The following is a 22,659-nucleotide window of genomic DNA, read 5'->3' on the forward strand; positions in this document are numbered from 1 at the left end:
ATCGGACAAAAAATTGGACGCTCTGGGGTGGACTTTCGATTTTTTTTTGGGCCGAAGCAACGAGCTATTTATATAATATATATACATATTATATTTAAATCTTCTATCCAATTTATTCATCACAAACTAATAGGTTGTTGATTCATTAAATTTTAAAAAATGAAAAGAAATAACTAAATTATCTATAATGAATTGTAACATTTAAAAAAAGAACAAAATATTTTTGAATCTTATAACTCCCGGCTAAACGAGGACAAAGCCAGGACAAAGGCCCCTGGTGTAAGTGAGCCTGATCAAAAAAGTTTGGACATCAGGCTTAGCTGTTGGACCTCATGCCCGCAGCCAAACCCAAAATTGTGACCCAATAGGTTTAATTTGCCAAGGCCGCTGTCAAGCAAGTTAAGCCCAATGGGACATCTGCCCCAACCCGCAAAGACAAGTCTGAGATATTGATATAACCAGGTCATTGATGATATAAAAGGAAATATTTTTATCATAATATAAAAAATACAAATGTTTAAAAAGTAACAAAAATCAATCACCAGCCCCCATCGAATATCGATCCGCAAAAAAATAATAATAATAAAAAAAAGCCAGAAATATATTACGTACAAAACTTGCTACCAATACCGGACACGGATAGACGGATATTAAATTAAAGTTTTTAGTCTTCTCAAACATACATAACACCTTTCTCCCTCAGCTTTAAAAATTCTACAGTCGGGCTTTTTCCCAACACTCCAAACATATGAGCATTGCAATTCACAGAGAATGCCCATCCTGCTCGGAACTGAGACCAATAAGCCACATATCTATTTGTTTTGTTAACAATGGCCGTTGCATAGAAGAGCAAGCGGTATCCTCTAGAAGCCCCAACCTCATTTTCCACTACTTGAAGAGAAGGCCAATTTTTTTTTGTGGTTCTTGCCATACTCCTCGGAAGCATAGAAGTCCCAAACTCTTGCACCTCCACGCTCATTAACTAAAATTATGTTATCTCCTCGATTTTTTGTGCATGGGGGATTTCGAAGCAGCAGCAGACTTACGAACAGCTGCTTCATTATTTTTGCTCGTTTTCGTCCACTCCATCTTTCTCTTTCCACTATCTAAGGGATGCCTGTTGAAATTCCCCTTTTTGTTTGCTCGTCCTGCCACCGATGCATGATCAAGATGTCTAGCTTTCTTCATCCTTTTAGCACCATCGTCAAAGCCAGCAGATTTATGAGGTTCATTAGTTGTAGGGGTGATAACATCACGGTTCTTCACCCACTTCCTCTTTCCTAGTTCAACTGAACCATTTCCCTCAGTCGAAATATCTGATTCCATGTGCTTCCTCTTCCGCTGCCTAAACAAAATTCAAGTTCAATAACAATGAGAAAATGTGATTTAAAAACATATAATATGGAAGACATGAAGAGTACAGTTGCGTATAAAGACCAGACCTCCTCAGAGATGGTTCTGGAACATTTCGCTCAACAACAGTAGTGCCACTATCCTTGAAATTTATCTTGCCATGATGACTCTGTAGTGTGAAATAAGCATTGTATAAATTAATAATGCACCATCCAGATGAAATCTAGACACATATATAAAGCTCCGTTTAGTAAAGATAGAAATTGGAATTTTTCTGAACATTCTAGAGATTTGGTTAGCAGGAAAAGGAAATATTTTGAGGCAAAATTGCTTTCCATAACAAACTAATTTTCCCATAAAATTTTCCACAAAAAATACAAGAAAATTTTGATTTCTTGAGCAAGTTTTATAAACTTACAATAATGCCCTTTCTTTTATGGTAAGTTTCATGATATTCAAACCATCAAATGGTAATTTCCCAAAATTTTCTTGAAAAAATAAATCAGAGGAGGGAAAATTTATTTTCCTTTCATCCACTTCATTTTCTTTTACTTTCACCCTCCACTATTAATTTCCTAAAGATATGATTCTTGGGCCCTATATTCAAAAAGGATTCTGTTGAATGATATAAACATTCAAGTTACACCCTCTCCAACAGTTTAAGCTTTTGAAGTAGATGGTTGTTAACATGACATCAGAGCCAAAAGTCTCAAGTTCAAACCTCACCGTCACCCTAATTAAAAATTGAAAAAAAAAAGGTGTTGGACCAAAAAGGTCGTCACACCTGAGGCTACACCCTCTCCAACAGTTTAAGCTTCTAAAGTAGATGGTTGTTAACAGATTCAAAACCTTATCCTTTTGTTTGTATGAAGTATTTATTTCCTAAACATTTTACGAATCCACGTAGCTGTATAATAAAGCAATACAGCCGAAGAAAAGTTCCGATGACACAGGATAAAAAATTCCAGTCAGCTGAAACAAGCATCACAACCTTAAGTGTACCAGCTGGACCTACAATTAGAAGAGGATAAAAAATTCCAGTCAGCTGAAACAAGCATCACAACCTTAAGTGTACCAGCTGGACCTACAATTAGAAGTGAATCTGTTCCTGCAACAAGCTTCGACTGTACAGATCACATCCTTAAATTTACACCTGGTCAGGTAAGATTTCTGTAGTAAAGAACTTCTCTCACTACAACGAAAATGACCAAAAATAGTTTTTGGTTGTAGTGATCACCCTTTCCTCTATGGACCAAGACCACTTGCCAATCCCCAAAGACATTTTTTTTTTTTTCTCACAACTGTGATTGTGTTTTCCCTTCACTGATTTTGTTGTTCATAACAAAATGCATGTCATAGCATTGTTAGGTTTCAGATAACAGTAAAATTTTATTTCATCAGATGTTGTTGCAAGTTTACAGGACATCAACATCAATAACTTTCAAGACAAACAGGGACTAAAGCTTAAGCCAATGCTAGCATTCTACCAAGTGTTCGGACAATACTGATTCTGGCATCAAAGGAATTATAAAATAAATAAATAAAAACACGGCGCCCAAAGAGATTACCTTCAAAATATCCTTGACAAAACCCATATATTTCTTTGGTGTAACCAACTCTACTGCAGCAAAACCACACTTCCGTATCATGATCTCCAGTACGACTGTGACCTGTATATACAGTGAAACGTGCACATTTCTAGCGCTTTTCAAGAAAGAAAGGTACAAGCACATGCACAAATATATATAAACAAGTCAATTTATTATGTTATTTTAATCCAAAACTACACATGCCTTTGATCTAAAATGATGCCGCGAGACAGACGACCATGGGAGTACTCCATTAAGAGTATCAGAAAGAAAATTTTGCAGCTCTTCTGATTGAAGGCAAGATACTAATACTTTTGCAAAGCCCAAAACAGCCTGTTAAATTTGTAACAATCAAATCATGAGAATTAACAGTAACATAATGATTGAAAATACAAATTAGGAGATAATGGACACACACCTTAATAACTTCCACTGCTTTAGTTTGCAACAAAGCTAAAACAGATGGAACCAGATCAGGTATCAAAATGACATTTGTATCGTTATATAGTAACACAGACAGTGCAGACACTGCTCCACTTTTTATTTGAGGGGAGGAACTGGAGAGATAGCCCATTATCTGAATATTAACATCATTATGAAACATCAGATTTCATCACAAATTATATGAAAAGGAAAACACAGTTGAAAAATACTCCTAATTACTTGGGATGCACAAGAATTGCAGAATTAGCAGTGATGCACAAAAATATGTCATTGCACAAGGAAGAATTCCTTACAGAGGAAGAACAAGTTCTTTCTTTGACCTTCCCAAGAGCTGCTTCTACTTCATGGGGGTTATATATAGATAGGCTGATTTGGTATTTGAATATTATTTTATCAATAATTCAGCCCTATTGCATATTGGTACTTGTAACTTATCGAGTACAACATAAATCTGCTTCCCTTTTTTCCTACAAACAGAATTGTTCTATTATTACCAACAGAATAGAATAAATAGTAACCCTCGCTCCAAGATAATCCGCTGAACAAGGGAGGTCCATAGCATAGTCATAATATAGTCTTTTCCTTTTCCAATGCAATAAAGTCGCATAGTCAATTTTATTTTTGATAAAGGGGTATTTAGGAAGACCATCTAATTTTCCGTAAAGGATCAACAGAAACCCGCTAATTGATCTTGTTACATGGACCTCCCCTATGGTTTCAAATATTACTCTGATCTACCTTAAAAAGGGCACATTGTAACACAGACCTCCTTTTTCAACGGTCAGAATTAGTCAACGATGGAAATCGCTGATGTCATGCATTTAATTTAATAAAATTCCAATATTGTCCTTCTGGGAAGTGAAACAACATCTGAACCTGGTAAAGTCATGAACAATTACAAAAATGCACTCATCTCTCCAAATATAATTGTTATGCAAACTTTACATCCATTTTCATATCCAGCACTCTCTTTCAATTGATTTTGTCAAAATATATGAAGCTCAGAACTTAAGGAGAAGGAAGAAGAAGATGATGATGTTTCGAATCCCATGGTGCAACCAAAATCAAATTGACCATCTTGATTAGGGCATTTTTGTTTGGAAATTGCAAATATAATTGTCAATTTGATAAGACAAAATCAAATTGAATCATAATTTAAATTTCAAGCAGCCAAATTAAAGAAGAAAATTTAGCAGTACTTTCTGCCCAAAACTGCATCAGATCTGACCCAAAAAAGACCAAGAATAATCTAAATCAACGGCTCTGGGAGGTCAATGCCGGCCTGACTGGTTTGACTCAATTCTCGGCAACAACCCCTCTCTCTCTAAATGGAGCTGTTTTCTCTCTATGTACTACGTATTTACATATAACTAAGTTGTTTTCTCTCACTACAACTGTTCTCTCTCCCATATAAAATACCCTTAAACTGCCATTTCATTAGTTGACCAAATCAATAAATTTAAAAAAATAACTAAATCATTTAATCAATTTCTAGAGAGAGAGATGTAAACCCACTTCAAGAACTTCAATGGTAATGTTCTTCTACACCCATTGTCACAGCACTCATCAATTCACTTTTTCTTCAATAGCATAAGCATCTCTATATACAAGTCAAAGCCCATATTTTTCTTCAATTTTCCTGATTCCAGTTTCCATATCTCAGCTTTGATTCTTTTTTTTTGCTCATGCAACTCTCAGATGTAATCTATGGCATCTCTGATTATCAATGCTTTAATCCATCTAATTTATACAAACCACATCAAATTAATCACGCAATAACCAACCAAAAAATAAACATTCCAATTGTAGTTGTGCTGTATTGGAATAGGAAGAGCACCCAAATTTTCTAACTCTTGACGCGAGAACGGGAGCCCTATTTTCCCCTTTGAAGTTGTTGAACAATGTTATTGAAACGACATGATAAAGATGGACCCTAAAGTCACTTCACATTATTAGTTGAGGGTATTTAAGTAAAATAATCAATTCCGTTAGTCCATTTGACAGTGCATCAGTACTAAGAGAGATCCGTGTTATATGGTTTGCTTTTTAGGGGAGGTCAGAGTAACATTTAAAACTATAGGGGAGGTCCAAGTAATCATGATAAACCTCAGGGGAGGTCAGTGTAATTTACCTTTAAAAATATGATTTTTTTTTCTCTTTTTTGTAGCCCAAAAAGATTGTGGGTACACAACAAGTGTTGCCCTCCCATGTACCTAGGTCCCTCTAACCCGGATGAAAGCAAGACTGGGATCCGAACTCCGAACTCTCGTGACATTTCTTTTTGTATTAAGAAAAAAAAAGTTTTTGATATATTGCCCAACATTTTCTTCCAACTCAGAGTTCCATATAAAAAATCCGTGATTTATATTGACAACGAAAAGCACCAACACAGGTAAGCAAAAACACTAAATCAAAGCAAGATAACAAAAAATGTTGAACAAAATAAAATACAAAAGTACCTTAGGAATGAAGCTAAAAATTACATTTATTTGCTAATATGATGGCTGGTCACACTTTAGTAAAGATTTTAAGTGGGTCCTCTTGGACTATGCTATGTAAGAATGATCTTTTATGTTTCAAAGGAGATGCCGATTCTTTATTTACAGTTCTAGCATTAACCGGTCCATTATACACACAGGACTTAACCCTAGTGGTATCTCCTCCTCCTCCATTTGCTTTCATACCCCAATGGGATAAAAAGGTGCAAGTGTAATTTACCAAAAAATAAAAAGAAAAGGGGAAAAAGACTAAAAAAACCGATACTTTTATTTCGAAGTAAGGACAACGAATGCACCCACCATGCCAATGAATTTGAACTGCGGCTCATCTGTTGTAGCAGATGATGAGTTCTGCAAGCTGGAATTCACCCAAAGGAGCATATCGTAAGCTGCTTTCCTAACTTCATCATTAGACTGCATATTGAAAAAACACAGAATATTAAAACTTACCAATTTTACTATGATGCCAATAAATATTGCTAATGTGCTGCCTTTCTGTCTATAGTTCAAGTAACCATCCAAGATCAAAAATTAAATTCCTCTTCAACTTAGAATAAATCTCTTGTTCTTCAAATGCATTAACTTTCACCTCCAATTACAATTATACTTAGTAAATTACGGAATATGTATCTATATGAACTTTAAATTATATGTACAGGTATAATACAATCTTATTATTTTTAAAGTACCATTAAAAATCAGGTCCCTACTTCCCAAAGGGAGGTCAAGGGTTTGAGCCTCAATGGAGGCGTGGGTGTGTGAGTACCAACTAAGAAAAAAAATATATATATATATATATATATATATATATATATATATATATATTTGGCATAAAAATTTCATGAGAACACTTATATAGATGTATAAGGGAATAATATGCATATTACTTAAACAAATTGGGATAAGAAGTACAATAGCATTCATATATTATTTCTTCATATATGTACTACAATGAGTACGTATTTTTGTCATTTCTTTCAGACATATCAACTATCAACCCCACTGAAAGAGTGATAACAAGAATATATGCAAGTACTTTTTAAGAAATTTTACTTCAGGAGGGGGCAAATTTATTTGCTTAGATTTTTTATTTGTAATTGGGAAAAAGCTTTATTGAGTTTAGCATTTCCTGTTTCTTCTCTCAAATCTAAATATAAGATTTAATCAAAGTACATTAAATTATTGCAATCAAATCATTCAGTAATAATATTTCAAAAAAGAAAAACATAGGTAAAGAATCAGATGATAAATGATTCTAGTTATGACTAAGTCATGAGCTATAAGACCACTGACTTCCCTGCTGAGGATTGGAATGGGAGTATTAAAGTAGTAGACCTTATGTTATTGTAGCGGCACACTGTTAAGGATCCATTATTTGTTCTCACAAAGTTAAGTGGAAATCTTTTAGCACTGCAACATATTGGAAGTTTTTTTTACATATGAAAATCAAGAAAATTCCAAATTTGTGTGGTAATTAAATTTTTTTTTTTTTTTTCAATTTATAAATATGCTCTTTTTGTTCAGTTTTGTATCTTTATTTCTCATGCAAGTGGAAAAAAACTAAACACTTGAACTATTCTAAACGCAAGTTAAAGTTCTTTAATGTCCAACTTACAGTATAACAAGCCTAAAATAAATTAATCGAATTAATTAGGTATAAAAGAGTACACAACAATGCCATAGAACCAACTTTTACCAAACTATTCTGACTCAATCCTTTATCAACAACTTAACAGGAAAGAGCTCTCTGAGGTCCTTTTTATTTTTCATGCTATTATACCTGATCTCTTTTTACATGGTCTGTCACTTTAAATTACTACCAAGTGGCAAAACTGTCAGGTTAAAATAATTGAAACATTGGGATAAAAGATACATAAGAGAAAGATATACAACTAGACAATAAACACTTGATTGGTAAACCCCTGCTGTGTTCTCAATTTTGAACACCAAAAGGCCTTTAAATTAACTTCCCAGTTATCTATAGATATTTTGATTAGCTTCACACTCACTGCATACATCTAAAAGAATTTAATGTGGCTGCAATAATCATTTCTTCATTCCACATTGCACAACAGAGAAGTTCATATGCATGCACAAAGTACACCAATGTACTCGGTATAGGAATGAGAGAGGGAGAACATCGACTTTTAAAAGAAAAAAGTAAAGAAAAAGGAAGGAGGGGGGATTTAGTTTCATCATGTAGATCTTACATCTTTTATTTTGAGGATAATCTCATTGAGAATAAGAAAAGCCTTGGTGTTTTCTTCATCAGAACTTCTCTGCACAAAGCATATTATAGTAGTGTTAGCAAAATTTCCATATTTCATCTGGAAAATCAGAGGTAATTGCACGAGACAAAAGCAAATCAATATCTCAGTCTGGAAGTCCTTATAGGTTAGTATAAATAAATTGTAACTACGACTTAATGAGCCAAAAGACACAGTCTAATTGAAATCCAAATATTACAAGGAACAAAAGCAATTTATGCAAGCATAAAGCTCAAGCAAGCGCTAAAAGAAAAAGGAATGTACAAATGGACTATTAAGGATACAACATGAGTTATGATAATATAACTATAATTAACTAGCCACTCTTCAGTTTTTTTGCCAAAGAAAAAGTAAGAACCAATAATAGAAGAGAGGAGGCACGAGGTGAAGTGGGAGATCTGAATTAGGGTTACTGGGTTTGTAACCTGACTAATATTTTCAAAAGATTGATTCAGTGTAACAACAAAGTAAACCCACTAAATAACCAACCACATGCAACCAACACAAAAATATATACATACATATATATATATATTACATATCATTCGGGTTCATAAGTCGGATTAGTTGGAGTTTAATAATTCGGGACGGTCTCGGGTTGGGCTTCGGGTTGCCTGACACAGTAACCTGAGCCCAGCCCAAAATGAAACCAGGTTGTTACTTTTTAACCAAGCCAGGACCGAATTGCAATTTACACAACCCAAGTCTGTTGACTTTGCCCACTTTAACAGTCAAAGGACTTGCTCTCAAACAAACACTACAAGATAGTCAAGCTTTCGAAAATTAACCAGATGGCCTTAATTCACAAGATTTGGGTTTGCCAAAATAATAGATTGCTTCATTAATGCAATTATGCAATGACATCATCACCATGTTACAGTTCTCATCTAGTGGAATTATGCTTGAGGGAAAATTCCAGAAAGGAAGTGAAATATTCAATTTCAAAAATTTATTGCTTTTCAATCATTAGCTAAAAAGAAAGAATCTTCAAACCTTTATTGTGTGGACCAACAAAATCTGGAAGCAAGCAAAACGGCTTTTAAGAGATGTAATATCAACAGGGGACTTCAGACAAAGTAATAAATCCATCAGCTCAGTGAACTGTGAAGAACAAAACCAAGAATGTTTCTGCACCATAGTAAAACGTAATGTAAGGCTAAGCAACAATGAATAAGTTCTTGAGAATTAATAATATGACCAACAGGCCAGTGGCCTAGCGGTGCCAAACCCCTACTTCTCAAAGGGAGGTCAGGGGTTCGAGCCTCAGTGGAGGCATGTGTGTGTGAGTACCAACTAAGAAAAAAAAAAAAAAAAAAGAAGAGAGAATTAATAATACGATTTTCTTTATAAAAAAAGAAAGGAAAGGAAAAAAATTCAACAATACATCTGTAATACCAAAGTGCTACTACAAACCTCTAAAATTCTGCTCAAAGTGTGGTATGCTTCATGCTGAGCAATCTCATCACTTTCCTTAAATACCAAAAATTAATAAAAATCATATCAGGATGGATTTACGATTCTACCGACACCATAGTGGTGGGTGAGACATGGCAAAGATAATACAGAAATTATGGATTAACAAGTTACCTGCAGAACATTTTTAATGCAGTTAAAGATTAGACCAACAAGATCCTCAGTAGCTCCTTCAGCAAAAGAAGATGCTAGCTCCAATATCAAACACCTGTATGAATTAGAATTACCAAAATTATTTATGAACATGTTTTAGAACCATGAAATTAAGAATATCTTTTGTTGACATTTTTTTATTTATCCACATATGTCCCACTCAGATATCTACATATAGTATAGACGCGTGAAAATAAAATTAAAAAATTAAAAAAGAAAAAAAAAAAAAAAAAGTGAAAAGTTAAAGTCCAACTAGAGGAAATAATTTGAAGGGGATGTGGTACTGAAGCAGGAGGTTAGTCTTTGCCAGAAATCTATCTATGTTACATCTTTATACTACATTAATCTTATTTCACATACTTCCTTTATACTTTCTTATTTTTTCCTTTCTTATTAACAAGAAATTCATCATTTCTTTCTTGAGAGTGCTATTGGAAGTTGCCAATAGAGAAGCAGTAACAGGAGTTGTGATTAAACATTTTATAGTAATAATCCAAAAGTTAGTAAGCAAATCTTTGCCACCACAACAGAAGTATGGCTCACAAATGGCTTAAAGAAAATATGATTCTTCGAGCACTAAAAAAAGTTTGAAATGGGGTTAGAAGAAAATGTTGAAGAACCCAACGGAGCCAAAAATAATTAAATGAACTAAAGTGACATTTTTAATGTCATACCACCACCAACCCAATGAATGGAGTTACAAAACATCTGATCTCGTTTTTAGCACTTAGTCCATAGACAATAATATCAAGATTTCAGCATACTATGTATTTGATTAAACAATTCTCTACTATGTTAATTTAATTTACTTGTTACTGATTTTTTCCCCCCAATAAAGGTAAATTACACCAAACTATCTTAAGGTTTCTAAAATTTACATTGGCCTCCTGTAGGCCTCACTGCCTCGGCTTTTCTAAAACTATACTAACCTCTACTGCCAAACTTGTTGCACTAATAACGCCAACACACTCGGCAGAATGTAACCTTTTTATGTTATCAAGTACTCTATTACCATTGTCCTATCGAAAAACCAGCCAAATCAGACCAAGCACCCATAAATTTCCCAAAAGTCATTGAGACATACCATGGCATTTATGAAATCAAACCAGCCTCAACTATTGAACGTCTTGGCCTACGGATGTTGAAGTAGTATGCAGCTACATCATTAACCACATATTTGAACAGAATTATTGATTAAAAATCAACCAAATTCCAGAAACAAACTGTCTTCCATTATGTAGTTGCAACACATTGCAATTCACTAAATTTCTATTTCTTTCAAATTTCCTCAACTTCACTCGCTTTTTGTATTTTATAATCAAAATTGGATATCATAATCATCACTTGTCTTGGTTGTCTGGAGGTGACCCGAGTTTAGGTTTCAAATTTTCAACTTTTATACAAATGAAAATTATGAAAACAGACTAGGGAAAAAAAAAATTACGAAAACGAACTAGGAAAAAAAAATTATGAAAACAATGACTAGTTCGTTGCCACATCAGAACAAATGGCAACATGTCAGGTGGAAAAGACAATCGGTGAGGTAATCATAGTTGCCACTGATGTTGCCTATCTAAAAGTTTTTTCTCATTTTCAAGACGAAAACTAACTGTGTGCGCGCGCGCGCACCAATTGCAGAAATTAGTCTATTGGTATCAGTAATACATGAAGCCAAGATGTGGCTGTGTTAAAGAGGTGAAGACAGGCAGCAATTTCAAATGGAAGAAGAGAGATGGGGGTAGGGAATATTGTTGGATCAAAAAAGATTTACATGCCCATCATGGAGATACACCCAGGGGCTAATAATGCAATTCATTTCACCAGTCATAGGGTATAATAAAATATTAAAACTGTTAAAAATGAATAGAGAAACAAAGTAATGAAGAACACAAGGCAAGAATATACGTGGTTCCGCTACTAGGGCTGAACCACGGCACACAAAGCCCTAAGGGCTACATCACTTTTATTATAAACTCTCTTTTTCATACTCAAAACAATGGTGGAGGCTCCTCTATATAGGAGAAGAAATGATGATAATGGAAAGAGATAGAAAATAGGAAACAATCTAAATACAAGAGGATTATTTTCCATTGATTCCTCAGGTAACGGTAAAATCTTCAATAATAGAAAAGATCATCAATACTGGAGGATTTTCCTCCACTGATTCCTTCAGTAAATCTTCAACAAAAACATTCATTGACACAATGATAATGGTAAAACTGGCATTTAAAAGTAGGCAATAACATCATCAATTTGCTTTACTAATGGTTAAGGGATGCTAATTGAAGACTGGAACAAGTGGTAATTAGAAGGTAACTATAGAGGCATGCAAACTTGCATAAGGTAAGAAAACGGAAAAACTAGTGACTTTGATCATGTTAAGTGTATCAAAATTGATGAACATGCATAAACGAGGTGAAAGAGCTTTGTCAAAGATTGTTTAAGAAATCACATGGCCCTTACGTTCAAGAAAATTTGTAACATCAAAGAAACTATAGAACAACTTTTCACTGATTATGGAATTTTCGATCAAGGTTGCCAAAGCAAACCCCAAAGAGGCTAGGAGAGTAAAGAACATGATGCCATCTATGTTTAAATAAATTGTTTTTTAAAAAAAAATCATAGACACAAAAATGCTTAATGAATAAGAAGTATTTCATTACCCAGTTAAGAATGAAGGGGATAATTGAAGCTGCTGGAAGACCAAAAAAAATGTGATAAACGAAGTTTCAATTACAAAACTGACACAAAAAAACTGAGAAATACCTCTCTGCATCTTTATCAGCAAAAGGCGTGCTTCCTTGTTCTTTATCAAGTAAAGCATTGGAATGACTCCCCAGCTTTCCATATTCACCTAAATCATTCACGAACTGAAATCGCTCAAGTGACGAAATGAATATCGCTTTGGTTACCGAAGAATCAGTGATGGATGCTAAGCATCCAATTGCATCCTGAGATTAAAATATGAAATAAAATTTTAAAAAATGAAGGAAATTATTATTTTTTTTTTTGATAAGTTAAAAAAAAAAAAAATGAAAGGAAATTATGAACATTTACAAATCATCGCAATGACTAATATTCAAAGATCATCCTAGATAATTATTCTAACACAAGTTATATTTCTTAAACAATAAATAGTTAAGTACATCTGAGAGCAGCTGGATTCTTGGCGAATAAATCATATATACAATCAAGGTAGTATTTGAATAATGTGATGCTTTGGGAGAGGTCACAGCAAAGAAGACCAGCAACGACTCATGTTGAGTATTAATATATGTACAACTGCATGCAATCATACTCCTGAATGTATATTATATTTCACAGGCATTAAAAGACAGTTCAATATTTCAAGTTATAAAAAACAAAGACACGTGCTATGATCAAACTATTCACAGAAAGTATTTAATTTATTACAAAGAAAAAAGTGACAGATAAAATTGACTTTTAGAAACAACTACATATTTTAGTATCGTTTTGGTAAATAACAACAGTTATGCATATAAAAGGATAATGAAAAGAATCAGAAATAAACATAGGAAAATGCACAAAGCTACATATCATGCAATAAGATAGGCTTCAGCAAATCTCATCCTCAATAGAAACAGAGGAGACCATAATATTTCCAATGAGAATAGACAAGAAGAAAAAAAACTTGCACATGATCATAAATAAGGAGCACACAAACTTTCAGTATAAACCATTTCAAAGCAAAAATGAGTATGGTATGTAAAACCTTTAAAATTGCACGCTTCTCAGGAGCTGAGTCAAAAAATATATCCGTTAAAGCTTGCAGCAACTCCTTAGAACATGATGCCAAAGCCCTGATGTTTCTGCTCGCAATTTTCTTTGAATAAGAGGGTTTTCTATCAAATTCTATTGAAGAATCTTTTACTTCGCAGGTCTTTGGAAGTTTTACAAACTCACCAGCACCCTGATTAGATCCAATTATATTTTTGTTTTGATCCACAAGTTCCTATGTGAAAGACATCATGTATTAAGACCAAATCAGATCAAAAACAAAACAAAAGAGACATTAATCTTCCAAGGAAAATAAAATAAAAGCAGAAAATTGAAGAGAAGTACAGAAATTTGATATGGTAAATGATTCAACCCAACCTGCAAAGCGATGGCGATGGTTTTGAGCATAAATGATTCCTTAAGAAAAGTAATTAAAAGGTTAGCTAGAGGTCCAAAATTTTGATAAGTATCAGTCGGATAGCGACAAAAGGCAGGTAAGAGTTCAAAACAGCTAAGAGCATGAGCCTGCATATCATCTCCAGTCACTCTCTTTTTATCTGGCAAAAAGCACAAATTAAGTTCCATACTTAAAATAACCACCAATACAAATCAAGGATGAAACTAGTTCCAAGAAATTAAAAATATGTCGTCAGGGCTCATTAGGCATTACATGCAGAAGTACTGATATTATTCTATAATTCAAAGGGACGTAATCTTAACAATATCCAGATCAGAAAAAGTTCTATGAATATCTAAGCATTTACACCTCCCTAGGCAAATCATGGCGCCACGTAAACCTCGGAAAGTACACACCTTTAAGTTCTGCCACCAAAGAACTATAGAAATTCTTATGGTGACTGATGCATGAACATCTTTCAGTACCAAGTATTAGAGGATTTCATTGGATACATTCTGATAGGAGTTTTTGCTGTATTGGTCAAGTTCATAATGTTTGGTATCAGAATTTTTGCAGAAACACGGGGTCTACGACAGTCCTAATTCCTAAAACTGTCATAGGATTTGATTTAACGTTTGCCATCAGTCCCAATAGTTTTAGAAAATCGATCAGGTTGGTAACACATATCAATCCAAGAAGGGGGGGGGGGGGGGGGGGGGGGGGGAAAAAAAGTCAATACAACTGTAATTGTTAATATGTCACCTGGAAGGGGCCCAGGTGATGCCTGGATTCATAGGGTTCTTCAAAACACCAAGGAGACTCCTAGATAATACTATGATGCCAAGCACTCTTCATTCATTCTAAAGCTTTGTAGGTTTATTTTGGATTTTGCTTTTGTTTCATAAAACATTAAATATTTGTGGACCTGCGACCTGCTTTACAGCAGTAACCATGACAGCCCAATATCAAACGAACAAATTCTCAGAAGAAGATCACTAAGGGCAACAAGATTAATGAATAATGTACCAGAACCAAACCAAATTAAAAGGGCAAATCCTCTGTTTGACGTTTGAACGAGTACCTTTCTGACAATACTGCTGAAAGGATTCTGCAAGAGGAACAACATGTTCCATGTAGAAACCCAAGGATGACCCAACAACATAATTCTTTAAAATTGGTATCAGCCAGATGTTTGAACAAGTTAAATCTTCAGCATTCAGAGAAACAGGTAAAAGCGAAAGTATCTTCTCTGGTCCAACGGCAATAACAGCAGATCCAATGCATTCCTGAAGCTGCAAGTGATATCAATAAAAAAATGATTCATTGACTAACGAAAACTTGCGAAACTGAAAGGTGTCTGTCCATAACTATAAATTTAATAACCACCCACGTATTTAAGCAAAAAGCATGGCCACTAACTCCATATTATTTTTAAAATTCAATTTTCAAAATCAAAGCTAAGAGTACGCAAAAAGCAAATGGCTAAATCGAAAGCGGCAGGCTGAATAATTTATTTCCCAGCACTGTTAAAAACTTAAAACCAACATGGAAGACTTGACCAAGACTATCCCGGTTTTTGCGAGGCAAAAATCCTGAAAAAAAAAAAAAAAAAAAAGGACCATTATGAACTAATCAATCTTGTGTACAAACGGACATAGGGAAAGGACATGAGACAATATGGAGACATCAACACGGTGAATTCTATAGGTAGATAACCAAAAAGGCTTCTCTAGCCTCTCGAAAGAGACAACAAGACCGGGTAGCTTGGTTCTAAAAGCATCATCCCACCCAACAAGTACAGAGATCAATTGTGATCGTGATCAAAATCACATTGATGTAATACCTGCATATACTATCCACTCACTGCCCAATGAATTCATATAACCAAAAAAAGTAGAAGAAGAAGAAGAAGAAGAAGAAGAACTTCCAACCGGCAAAAAAGATCAATCAAGAATAAAAGTCTAAGTCAAACCTCTTAATATTAAAGTCATACCCATCATTTCATCAGCTGGGGGGAGAAACAGATTTTGAAAGACAAATTTTTGAAGGGTCTGACTGCTACAATGGAATCAGAACAATTTAGGTTTCTCAAATACTTGTTCGAGATGATAGAATGCACAGCTTGTCAAAGTCCAAATATCATAAATTATTTATAAATAAAAAAAATAAAAAAACTATCATTACTCCATCTCGCCACCACAATAAATAAAAATTGGATGCGAAAGAAGATGGATGGCTTAATAACAATGCAGATCTAAATTCACTACAGAGCTAACTAAACTACATCTTATACATTTATCATTTCTCTTTAAATATAGAATAACACGTAGTTATTAGTAATGGGAAACAACAATAAGAAAACAGATTAATATATAAAATTGAAGTCCCCATTTCAAACTTAAATCCATGTTAGTATGACTTATTAGCTACAAACAAGGAAACTTCCCTCAATACTTACATGCTTCGTGTCAAACTTACTGCTACAAGCAAAGACCATGAAGTCAGCAAGTTTATGGATTATACTCTTCATATATATATATGAGATCTCACCTACAAAAGCATAAACATAAATAAAAATAAGATAAATAAAAAATCATGGAACCATAATTAAAGAAAGATACACGAATGCATTAGAGATTGTGACTTACATTAACAGGAATGAAGGAAAGCAAATGAAGGGAAAAAAAGCAACAACAACAACAACAGTAAAAATGTCTACACGAAGCCATAATTAGAGAAATAATATTTTCACTACGTAAAGAACTTGAGATAATTAGCATGCCCATGAAGTTTTTAGAAGAAAAAATGACACAGCAAAAGAGGACACATTAAACTGTGGGTGTGCTCTTCAAGAAACGATCCATCTTAGGTCCTAACTCTCAGGGTCGTTTCGAGGTTAGGTTCCTTTTTAAGTGCCTTTCGGTTGATTCTGGAGGCCCTTTCCCTTGGAAGTCTATTTGGCGATCTAAGGCCCCCCTTAAGGTTGCCTTTTTTGCTTGGACTTCCGTCCTAGACAAGATTTTAACCCAGGATAATTTGAGGAGGAGGAATCAGGTGGTGGTCAATCATTGTTATATGTGCTTGTGTGATGAGGAGACAGTTGACCACCTTCTTTTGCACTGCAGCATGGCCAGAGACTGTTGGGATTTGATGCTTGGATTATTTGGGATCCATTGGGTTATGCCTTGTTCCTCTAGAGGGTTGATTAAGGCTTGGAGAGGTGTCTCTGTTGGGGTTCTCATTCAGGAGGCTTAGAGGGCTACGCCTCTTTGTATTTGGTGGTGCATTTGGCTCGAGCGAAATAGGAGATATTTTGATGGAAAGAAGAAATCTATTTCTACGCTTAAGTTCTCTATTATTTCCACTCTTTTTTGTTGGGTTTCAGGGAGAGATTATAGATCTATTGAGGAGATTATTGTATTTTGGCCTCTTTGAAGGTTTAAGGCACCTTGTGGCCCTCGTGTTTCCAATGGTTCCGCTCCCCTTTTGAGCGTTTTTATAAAATCTTACTAATCAAAAAAAGAAAGAAAAAAAGATCCATCTTAAAAATGATCTACATATTGTTATAGGGGTTCTACAAATAGATCTTTCCAATCAATGCAATTGTAGATACCATATGCCTCAATTTATTGGTCACCCTGATCCTTTGATCAGTAAGCAATTTGTAAGGACATCCTACTTGAAAACTTTAGAAATAAAAGTTTAAGTAGCAAAATTAAACAAATAAAAGAGGGAACCGGCTAAGATAGTTTGGCTATGTGCATAGACTGCCAGTAGCTGTACCAATCAGGAAAGTAACGTTATCCTTATTGAGGGGTAATGAAATGGGAAAGGAAAGGCAAAACAAACATAGCTTGACAGATATAGAAAAGATGTGACAGCATGTGACTTGATTGAGACTATAGCTTTAGATAGAATGGAATGGTAAAACAAGATTTACGTAGCCAATCCGAAATAGTTGGGAAAAAGTTTTGTTAAGTTCAGTCTAATTAGCCTATCTGACAATTATGTCAGCTTCCGAATATCACTAATACAAAAACTAACTTAATGAATCGGGTCATGCTTTCAGAAAGTTAGGAATCAACACACAGCAAATATTGTATTCTACAAGCATGTGGGCTAATCAGGATGAGGGATGAAAAAGGGAAAGGAAAATTAAAAAGCGTTAAATAACGTAACCTATGAAAGGAAATATTCTAACTCCTCCAATTTGGTTTGGTATAGCAAGAACAAGAGAAGGAAGGTAAAAGATGTGTCCTGATTTTAGCATTATGCTACAATAATAAAGGAATGAAAAATACTCAATTCTAACAAGAGAGAGAATAAAATTGAGTCTGAAAGCAACCATTTTGTAGAACTCTTACCAAAGGTTAGGTTTATATCTAGTCTACCTCTTCCAATACCCCACATTGACAAAACAAATAGATAAGTGTTTTACTTTTACCTTTCTGTATAAGAAGATACGTGTTATTTGAAGTGCCAAAACATTAATAAATAATAATAAATAAATAAAGGAAAAGAAAAATCCTTCCCAATCCTAATTCCCATCTAGTTCTAGGTGGAAATCATTTGGTGAACCTGAAGGGAAAGTTCACCCTCCATCTTTACTTCACCATTGCCTACCTAAATTTATGTAAGACCCCAGGGATATGAGGGGCAACCAAGCTACAAGCATAGAGCTGATCACATGGCAGAAACTATCAGCTAAAAGACTCGGGCTGCAAACTTGAATCTGGTGAGTTAGTAATGGAAAATTCGTCAAAAGGCCCTCAAGAAGCAATTATTTTGCCTTGTGTCATAAAAATTAAGCTTGCTATCTATCCTTTCCTAGTCTGGTTGAAGCTAGTCCACTCAACACTTGTGAACTAACACATTAGCAAGAGCTATAATAAATTAAATGAAAGAATCACAAATGGGGTTCCAAAGTAAACTTATTAGTTGTCTGAATCCATTTAAGTAGTTGAGTTGCAATTAAAAAGTTTCCCTTCATCTTTAACTAGAGTAATTATATCCGAAACAAGATAGGTATTATTGCAGCCTCAATAACGGTGGTGGCAAGACTAAGATGATAAACAATCCATCAGACACAAGGAGAAGTCAAAGATGCAAAACTTGGTGCAAAGGATGGATGAGGTGATGCTAAGGTAAATGGATTTATAGAGAACTGAACAAAAAGGTCAATCTCATCAACAGTGATCAAGGTAGATGAAACATAAGCACAATTTTCAAGAGGTTGAGTGCAATATGCTAATGTATTTCTATCACAAAGGACAGGAAATAAAGAAGCACAAAACATTAGACTTAGAAAACCAAATAATTCTTGGACACCGAAAGGTGAATAGCCCCAGTTCAAAATCAAAATATCAACTGCAGTATGCTAAATGCCTAACTGCAAAAGCCAATGAACCTGAAAATTACTATCTATTACATCAGTACAAAATATTTCATGGTTGTGGGTGGTCAGTTGAGTATTAAGATAAATTGAATCCAATATTCCATGTAGCTTTTAGGTGTTAGACTGGATAACTCCAAATCAACTTAATCAATGGATTCGAACAACCAATGCAATCAGTCAATAATTTGATTAAAAGTTCAAAGCAGTACAATTGCCTCAAGGTCACTCTATACATGTCATTTGTAACTTTACATAACTAATAGAAACAATTAGATAACATCACAGGAATCAGTAACACGGATGCAGAAGAGACAATTTCCAATGGCATAAAAGCAGTTTAATGTCGTTATCTCTGCAGAAAACCACATACCAAGTTTAAGGAACAAAACAGATACAACTGCCAAGATATACTCATTTGGAATTCCACCACGGGTGCTTAGCATATGATCAAATATACCACATATGGATTTCAGAGCACTTGATTCCATGCTAGAATTAACTTCACAGTCGACTGGTTGGTCTTCAACGATCAAACAACCTCTTCTATCAATGTGGCAATTAATCAATTCTTTTAAAATAATTGAAGCATGTGAAGCTGTACTGGCATCATATGTCAGAAGACCTAAAGGATACATGCATTAAGTTAGTACCTGCAACATGCACAGTATGAAAACATGGTGTAAAAACTGAAAAGTGAAAACAAACGGCAATTCACAGAAATTAACTGAACGATAAAATTTTTTTTTTTTCGATCCAATCTCTCTAATGAAAAAACATAACCATAAACATAAATGTTCATTAATCAGAATATCAGTTTTTATCTACACAGCGTGTGCGAATTTCTTACATGTACAGGAAGTTTGGATCTTTTAGAACAGTCTAAGCAAAACTGTTTGAACTTTCTATGGATTAACAATACCAATATAACATTTTCAAAGAACACAAGATCATACCCGCTATAGAACCAAAAACCAAAGGAAAATTGCTGATCCATTTGCTCGCTGCACCAGAATAAAGTTTGTTGAGACCATTTTTTAACAATGTTGCTGCAGATATAAGTGTGTCCATCGGGTTCCTCTCCCCATAAGACAAATATGATGTGAGAGATTCTATAGTTTCTTCTGCCTCTTGAGAAATATCATCAGTGCTTGAACTTTCTAAAATTGCCTCAATAGTATTAAACACGTGCCTTGTCAATGCTGAGAACTGGGAACTCATAAGTTTATGCAGTTCTCGAAGAACTTTTAAACTGACTTTCAAAGAAAGATAAGGAATGCTAAGTTTCAGTAAATTAAGTATATAAAGGACCTCCAGGTGCTCAGGTTTTGACAGCGCTTCTTTAGGTCCATCTACAGGTGAAGCACTTATTTTAACCGCCAGCGGCATGTAACTTTTGAGCAAAGAGAATACCAATTTACTTGCCTCTTTTATAACAGCTGAAGACTTAAGGGACTTGAAAAACTTCACAAGACATTCTTGAGCACATCTCCGCACCTGCAAAAACATAATCAGAAGTAAATACAAAAATCAAAAGACCAATATGACCAATTTATAAATAGTTCACACCATTCCTGACGGATTTACTTATGATCCCGGTCCCTGCTGTCACATCTTACTGAATCCATTCAATTTAAATTGGTGTTTTACAGAGACCAAAGAAAATATCTTTTTCTTAACACTTTGATATTAGACCAGCACTAACTATGAATCATTTAATCTTGCTGCTAGCTATCATAAATATGTTTTTTGAACCTAAAATTATATTTAGAGCAATTGTTTGAAAAGAAAATTAATGGAATTAAGTATTGCAAAGCAACAGAACAATTACAGCAATCTTAATTGATACAAGTCATGTCACAATTGAGTAACTCTAACAACAATCAAGAACTAATATAACATGTGAAGATTGAGCATTATTTACTTGTACAATTCCTAAATACCCAAGAAAATAACCAATTCGACAAATTATGTACGATATTCACATAACATATGTTTGTATGTACAGAAAGAGAGAACAATACCCTTGGGTGTTTATCAATTGACAACACAAGAAGTTCTGAATCCCAATTTAATCTATTCCAATCCTCCAAATCACAAAACCCCCAAAATTGACTAATAATGCAGTTGTTTGACACAAAGAAACAGACTTATTACGGCAACCTTAGTTGATACAAGTCATAACAGAAGAAAGAAACTCTGCTGAAAGCCGGGAACTAAAATAACAAAAGAAGAGCGAGCATTATCTAGTAGACAATTATTAAAAACCGACCAAAAACTCGGCAAATTCAAAAAAATCATTAACGTATATGCATATGTAGGGTTGTATGTAAAGAAAGATACTGTAGAATAATACCTTCGGACGCTTGTCGATGGAGAACTTAAGAAGCGCCTCATACCCTAGTTTAACCGATGCCCAGTCCTCCAAATCACAAAACCCCACCAAAACCCCTAAACACTTAACTATGGCCCTCAAACTCGCAGTCGACACCGCCTCACTCGGCGGCTCCAGCATGTCAACAAGAACCGATACTGCGTCTGCCGCCTTTGCAGGCGCAATCGACTTCTCAGGGACCAGCGGGAGCAAAATGGCAAGAAACGATGAAAGGGCATTAATGCCATTGGAATCTAGGGTTTTAGAGGACTCGGCGATGGTGGAGATGGTGGCGGCGAAGTAAGAGAAGGAAGTGAGGGGCAATGACTCCGATTGAATGATGGAGCGCGTCACGGCGGCGGTGGCGCAGAGGTGGCGGTGTTGTGGGGCGGAGGATTTGCCATAACGGTCTAAAAGTTGCTGGCATATGTCTGAGGAGTCTGTGAATATTGTTGCTGCGTCTGCAATTTCATGGTGGTGGTTTTCTGTTTCTTCCACGGACTCGGTGGTGGTTTTCTGTTGTTTCTTCATGGCGTAGTCTGAAGAAGTGTGAGACACAGTCGAGAAGGGCTATATAGGGTTTGGGCTAGAACTTTGAAAGGTTTTAAAGCGGGGCTAGGGTAGAACCGGCGAACACCCGGTTCACGAAAAAGTCATATTAAAAAATTTAATTAATTATTAATTATAAATAAAAAAAATTTAAAAATGGGAAATGTAACAAAATGTATGGAACAGAAACAGCTTTTTATGATTTTTAAAAATTTAGAAAACAAAAAATTTGAAATGAAATGCTTTTCCACAACTATATATAATCTTTTTACAAACATTTTTGACAAAAATACAAGAAAACTTTGATTTTTTTTTTAATATATAAAAAGTGATATAAACTTACTATTATGCTATTTTCTTTTGTATATCTAAAAAAATATATCTGTGTGGATATTTTTTTTTAAAGAAAAAATGGTTTGATGATTCACATTT

General features: G+C 34.7%; 1 protein-coding gene across 1 annotated transcript; it reads right to left on the reverse strand.

Annotated features, from left to right (window-relative positions):
* Positions 1–466: 466 nt before the first annotated feature.
* On the reverse strand, positions 467–22,238 carry LOC132291822 (uncharacterized). Its single transcript, XM_059790307.1, has 18 exons — positions 21,661–22,238; positions 20,261–20,801; positions 19,678–19,929; positions 16,371–16,462; positions 14,994–15,204; positions 13,894–14,072; positions 13,511–13,750; positions 12,544–12,728; positions 9,739–9,832; positions 9,565–9,621; positions 9,145–9,279; positions 8,095–8,163; positions 6,185–6,298; positions 3,361–3,519; positions 3,147–3,275; positions 2,922–3,023; positions 1,443–1,522; positions 467–1,345 (listed from the first exon to the last, which is right to left on the reverse strand). Exons 1-18 carry the CDS (start codon positions 22,207–22,209, stop codon positions 994–996), a joined length of 3,540 nt encoding a protein of 1,179 aa, XP_059646290.1. The 5' UTR covers positions 22,210–22,238; the 3' UTR covers positions 467–993.
* Positions 22,239–22,659: the final 421 nt, after the last annotated feature.

The sequence above is a fragment of the Cornus florida genome, unplaced genomic scaffold (assembly GCF_030987335.1).
Source record: "Cornus florida cultivar Cherokee Brave unplaced genomic scaffold, ASM3098733v1 CherokeeBrave_3.0.0_Hap2_Chr02, whole genome shotgun sequence".
NCBI classification, from domain to species: Eukaryota; Viridiplantae; Streptophyta; class Magnoliopsida; order Cornales; family Cornaceae; genus Cornus; species Cornus florida.